General features: G+C 45.6%; 1 protein-coding gene across 1 annotated transcript; it reads right to left on the minus strand.

The window, feature by feature from the left end:
- Positions 1-3132: 3132 nt before the first annotated feature.
- On the minus strand, positions 3133-6552 carry LOC144179098 (uncharacterized). Its single transcript, XM_077707312.1, has 3 exons — positions 6398-6552; positions 4489-5087; positions 3133-3342 (listed from the first exon to the last, which is right to left on the minus strand). Exons 1-2 carry the CDS (start codon positions 6401-6403, stop codon positions 4491-4493), a joined length of 603 nt encoding a protein of 200 aa, XP_077563438.1. The 5' UTR covers positions 6404-6552; the 3' UTR covers positions 3133-3342; positions 4489-4490.
- Positions 6553-6824: the final 272 nt, after the last annotated feature.

Below are 6824 nucleotides of genomic sequence, written 5' to 3' on the forward strand. Positions count from 1 at the left end.
GGATCGGCCGCCTCGGCCATGCTCTTTTCGCCGTGTTTCCTTGTGAATGATACTTGTTGTTGTTGTGGTTGATAGCACTCATTTGTACAATTTTCGTGTTCAAAAAGTATGCACGAACGCCAAACGAGGCATACGTTGTCATGCCGTATTCCTAAGCAGAATAATGCCACGCCGGGATCCTTGATAACATACGGAAGCGACAGCCTAGGTGGCTGTGCTTGATGACAGAGAATATACTACACTACGTTAAATACTTTGTAAACCACTCCAATGCGTTTTTTTTTTTTTTATGCGACGGACGTGAATGTTCACATTAGATTCTAGATTTAGGAAGGATGGGAAATACTGCTGTACTTTGGCCGGGGATGCTTCGTTCCATCCAGAAACCAAGTCACATTTGTTCAGGAAATACTTGTTTCGTTAAACGCGTCGGTTTTCTTTACCTATGGGCTCAGGACAGTGTTCAAACAGTATTCCTACAAAGTAAAAGAACCAAGACAACCAGATTACTTATTTTGCAAGTATACATGTCACGATAAGGTTATGTTTGTCTGGAATTAAAAAAAAACACCACTCCGAACCACCACCGTGCGATAATTTGTGTTGACTGCGGGGGCCTAATTTTTTGCCCAAGATTCCGTGTGGCTGCATATTATAACCTGGCAAGCACTTGTCACTGAACCTCAAGTGTGCTCCAGTGATAGTCGGTGATATATATAATGATGATGCTAAAAAAATTAGGGGCGAAGAGTAAATATACGGCCTCTGTCCGACTAGCGCGGTAAATGCTTAAATCTAGAAATGATGAAACAGGCCAACGATTCATTATCACAAACGTTTGGTGATTGTTACCTAAAGTAACGTAACTACAACGTAACTGCCTTGTCCGACTGGTCTGTTAATTATAACGAGGTGGCCGTAATATTGTAGCAGAATGCGCAACGCACAAGCGAAAATCAAGCCCTACTACAGCCAATAATGCTGAGCAGGCACTAGTATGCTGCAGTGTTTTCAGAATAAATGCATGTGAAGCAGTAAGACGCCACTCATCGAAGTGCAGCTAGCAATCGCGGAGGCACCGTAGCGCCGCTGCCGAAATGGCGCGCGCGTGTGGGTCGGTGTACGGGGATGAGTAACGGGGCTGGGGTGGGCGACAACGAACAAAGGAAATGCGGAAGCAGAGTCTGCTTGTTGGTTTATGCGTGTACCGGCAAGATGTGTCTCGCATATACGTTTACAGCGCTAGAACGCTATTTTTTCGCGCAGTGCACGTACGTGCTTTTCGCTGGTAGATTGTTTATAAAACGCCCATTAATCTTCGGCATAAATGGTTTTGTGTATAATAAGAAACAGTTAAGGCAGTACCTAATATTAACATAAGGTATAAAATCCCCCTATGCTGGTTGCCTAATTCAAAAATATTTTGATGGAACCCACTAATCGACGTCACCGTCACTGCTTTGGGGTTCTCTGTCGTGTAAAGTAAATTTAAGCTCCAAGATAATTGAACCAACAGCACGGGAAATTATAAAACAAACTTCCAGCCATGTGCGAAAATTAAACTGCAAGCTAAATTGCAGCAAAGGCAACCGTGCGATCGTTCGCAATGCTTCAGACAACCCGCGCGGCCGAAGGGTGTCCTCCTTTGACGTCATGACGGGCGCAACCAATCAGGGGCGTCAAAAGACGAAAAGCACGCGTCTTTCAAACGGGGCCGCGCTTTTTGCAAGATAAATGCCACTTGGACTCATGTACGATAAATTTCAATGTGATATTCGGAATCAGCGCGCAAGAAACTATATAACTGTTAATCTAACTCAATTTTTTTGGAAAGCGCTTCAGCTTCCCTTTAACATAAATACCCGAGAAAGTGCTGGGGAAACAGCCCCGCCGGTAGCGTAGTGGTTATCGCACCAGACCGGTATTGTGGAGGTCGTGGGTTCGGATCTCACCCGGCGGGCATTTTTTCACTGCTTTCTTTCTGACTGAAAAAATTCTTCATATGTTTCTATGACCCATCACAACCTCCCCTTTGCTTTCCGAGGTTTTCTTGACTGCCAACCCTTATTTTCCGTCTTATTTCACCGAGCCCCTCATTTCCCATTTTAAGATTCGATATATATATATATATATATATATATATATATATATATATATATATATACAGAAAGATAGGGCAGCAGTCTACAACGCCAAAGGACGCACAGGGGTGTGGTTAGGCTCTTTTTCTTTTTCACTACGGTTAATGAAGTAAACATTTTTTTGAATATACAGAAGAAAGAAAGAAAGAAAAACACGCGCCCAGAGTGGGGACCGAACCCACGCCTTTCGATTACATGTCGAATGCCTTACCAATTCGGCTATCTGGGCGACTGTGTTCTCCTTCACTTTCTGGGCTATTTATATTTACTGGAAGTGTATCTGACGCTTGAGGGTGGTAGCCAGCGCCACTCTGACTACACGGGGGACTCCCCGTGTAGTCAGAGTGGCGCTGGCTACCACCCTCAATCATATATATATATATATATATATATATATATATATATATATATATATATATATTATATATATATATATATATATATATATATATATATATATATATATATATATATATATATATATATATATATATATATATATATATATATATATTTATTTATTTCAATAGATAGAGAAAGAGAGCTTGTCTAATTCTAACTAACTCGAACGGGACGCTTGTCTTACTCAACAGAATGACCATTGTAGGGAAGTCTGCGTTGAAGTTTTACCTTGCGCTGTCACCAGCGCATTTGAGGCAAGGCAAGCAAACATTTTCTTTGCTACTGTAGACAGCCACAAGGCAGATCTTTTATGCTGCTAGATAATTTTGTATGGAGCAAATAGAGGCTTGTCGAGCGAAACAAATTCTTCCTGTATAGAATATCAGGAGATGTGGTCCACATCACAGACGCAAGGAAACGAAGCACACGTGTACGCAAGCGGCGTCATTTCAAAGCCGTAGCCCAAATTTAGGGTCCTCTGAGTCTGATACGGCCGTTACTCTCAATGTCCCTTCACGAACTTTGGCTTTCACGAACTTTGGCTTTTGGGAAAAAAAGTCCGGAGAAAACACTCAATTCGCAATCAATATTGGTTGGGCGAGCAGATTTTATTGACTAATTCGGTGACTAAGTGCAGCGTTTCGTAACAGAGGGGAGGTCGACGCTGTTGCGACACCAAAATGCGCAGTGAGTCCGAGTGACATGAAAGTTTGGACGAACAAGACGTGTTGGTGGGCTGGCGAAAAGACAAGTGAAGCGAGATGATGCGATGTTCTTCACGTGCGACAGCAAAAGAAGCCTGAAAAGAGAACAACAAGAACCACTTATTATACATGTCTATCACCGGGCAACATGCGGGAAGGCAGCATGTATGCAAGTTTATTGTCGGTACGTGCAGTCTGCACTTCACGCGCTCGCGATAACCCCCAAGGAGGAATTTAGGTTAATACGTTTAATTTTGAACCACCCTGAAGTCTACGAATCGAACACCGCCTTTCGCAAGTCTTTTTAATTGTATTATTAGAGCCTTTAGAGCAAACACCGCTATTAAAATAATCTACGACATGGCAGTAAAAACTGTTAGCGATTGTTTCATTCAAACCATTGCCCATGGCGTTTAGCGCGCGAGTGCATTTTGAAACTTCTTTTGCATGCTATCTTAATGTTAAACTTGCCATAAGGGGAAGCGGATTTTTTAAGGTCGACGACAAAGGTGTAGATTTCAATAAATACAATGACGCAGTAAGGGATAATGTTAATTACTGTTAAGGGTACGGTGACGTAGCCAGGGACATTCCTGCCATTTTTCAGTGACGTAAAGAGCGACAAGTGTGGATTGGCTAACAGCAGTAACAACTACCATCATACAAATAAGATTTCTGCATTCCGAAATGCACTGATTCGCCTTGGAAATAAATAGTAATGATTTTTAATACAGCAGCCTTAAATAGCCACAGTACAAAAACGTATCCAACAATAGCGAAGAACGAAATTTTTGCGAAAATTTTCTATACGGCACCAAGAGGACTATATATCAAGACACACTGCGGATTCCTGAAGACATCAGAGCAATGGGACGTGCTGTGGGCTCCGTATCCACAAGACGAATTCTGGTGGTTGGCCGGGACGGGGATAACAAGATTTTACAGAAGCTGGGTACGTCGATCTAGCGACATCTTACTGTCATATAAGTTCCGCGGGTGATGCCTTTTTCGAAGACTCGTTGTCTTACACACGCCTCGCACGTGGAATATGCGACAGGTCAACCTCTTAGAATCTCTTGGTTTTAAGAAGCACGGAACGTGAACAATTATATCTCCAAATCCCACCTTCTAATTTCAGTTTCTTCGGCAGTGACCTCCGCCTTGAAAGTCGAACTTCACTTTTTGAGCAAATTTTGAGTACAAAATATTGCTAGTCATTGTCCGTTTATATAAATGCTTACGTTTAGCCATGAAGACCGACGCCTCCGACGCCGACACCACCAGCCTTCCCGAAGGAAGACTGTCCGAAACCAGCCTGGTGTCCTGCTGCACCTCCCTGGAATCCAGACGATCCCTGCTGGTGTCCAGTGCCGAAGCTCTTGCTGTCGCTGGCAGAGAAGCCCGAGTTGTGGTTGTAGCCCTGGTTGTTGCTGTAGGCGTTCACATTCCTGTGCGAAGACCCGCCGGCGAAGGCTCCGGATCCCTGGTTGTGCCCTGCGGCGCCCTTCTGGAAGCCCGCCTGGTGTCCTCCGGCCGACGCACCGTAGCCAGTTTGGAAGCCGCCGCCGACGCCATGTCCCAGACCAACGCCATGGCCAAGACCAACGCCGTGACCGAGGCCGCCTCCGACGAGCGCAGGGTTGCCCACCACTCCGACTCCTCCGAGGCCATGACCAACGAGACCGGGACCCACACCTGCTCCGTAGCCACCCAGGCCGCCCAGGACGCCACCGCGCCCTTCAACGTCCTTCTTGTCGTCCTTCTTCTCCTCCTTCTTAGCCACCTCTTCGGCAAATGCAGCGCAGGCCACGAGGGCGAAGACAGCGATCGTAGCGAAGACCTACGCACGGAAACAACACAGTAATTGCTTGGTGAATCAGCTTTATCCTCGTAAGAGCACTTGATAATGAAACGGCTAACGGAGAAAGCCATTCGTGTTTCGAATGTTCACTTCGCTTCAAATTGCACCCATAAATGGTTTTTTATTCGGGTACCTAAAGAAGAATTTAATTTCACAACATCAATATGTTATTTCACCTGAAAGCAACACTTTGCGCGTTTTTTTGTAGATTTGTGACATGGAAACAGCATTATCTAGCAGTACTATCTCCAAATCTCCAAAGCCCTCGCACGTAGGATAGCATAATAGCAATTTGGGGTTGTCTAGTGCCTTGGCTGTCACCTCGCTTTTCGCTCGCACCAACCGCGCCGGCCACTCATAAGCTGCTCTTAAATTACGTTATGGGAGAGAAGTTTTGTGAATGTCGACCCAGTTCTTTTCAACAGCCTGCGACAAAAATACACCTTTTTACCACTGACTGCTTGATTAGCCTAGTGCAGTGTCACCGTGACGAAGTCACCTCCGTAAGTGACAGTGACTTGATAAGCATAACTACTTCGCTTTATTTTAACTGGTTTGGCATTGACACCAATAGGTTTCATTTGGGCGAGCTACCCACAATTCCGATTTAAAAAAAAACAACAAGTCTGCTTCTGTACCGACCACCTGCGTGCCGAATCGCTGTGATAAAACGTGCATCTAATTTTGAGGCTCATCATACCTTAAGGTACTCAAACCCGACTCGACTGGGCGCGGGCATTACAACAGTAATGCTTACCTTTTCAAGGCAAGTGCTAAGTTTTTTTATGGCTGAATCTCACAGCTCCGAAGAAAAGTGTCAGGTAAACCCCATATTTGGCCTCGTTTATCCTCGTACTTATCCACGTACCGCAGCGATTATAAATCGAGAAACCTGATGGCCAATGCAACTGAGCGAAAATGCTGAGATATTTGGGTCAGAAAAAGCATTTTCGTGGGCATCACCAGACTCCCCTGCATTGCGCTAATAATATTGACAACAGCCGCGCGATCGATCAGGCCAAGAGACGTACCCCCAACGGATACACCGACACGACCAAAGTTGTGGCGTGCCTTGCAAATTCTTGCAAGACATACCACAACGCGGTACAGCCATGTTACCGGCCCTAATATTACGCCAATGCCGCGCTAAGAAAATTTGCCCAACATTTCGAACACACGCCGGCGAAGCAACGCTGCAAAAACCAACAATAAATACATTGCTAGAAACACCTAAGCACGCACCGCGGATGAAAAACGAAGCACGGCAGCTTCAAATTGTCCACACGTACCTTCATGTTCACTCAGCTGCTGTTCTCTGCTCGACTTGCTTACTTCGAGATCAGGCTGCGACTGATTTTATTTACCCTGATGCCCACCCGGTTTTTATACCACTCGCCGGCGTAGAGGGGGGTGCGAAAAAAAGAGAATAATAATGAGCGGCCGTGGCAAGTTCTACGAGCCGCAATGCATTTCGTTTGGAATGGGCAACGAACGACAGACGGCCAGCCAGCCGCAAAGGCTTTTCGAACGTTACCCCTTCGCCCGGTTTCTCAGCAGGCTTTCAACCGCGATTCTTTCCGAGAAGCGCGGGAACACCTCAGTAACCCTCGCTGCTCTGGGTTCCCCTTTCTCTCGATCATCTGGCTCTCGATCGTCGCAAGCGCGTCGCCCGACCTTGACGTCAGGGAGATTGTTACGAGTCGCTGTGTACAGCCG

This window comes from Haemaphysalis longicornis, unplaced genomic scaffold (assembly GCF_048455015.1).
Source record: "Haemaphysalis longicornis isolate Haplotype H1 unplaced genomic scaffold, Haemaphysalis longicornis Haplotype H1 scaffold_1, whole genome shotgun sequence".
NCBI classification, from domain to species: Eukaryota; Metazoa; Arthropoda; class Arachnida; order Ixodida; family Ixodidae; genus Haemaphysalis; species Haemaphysalis longicornis.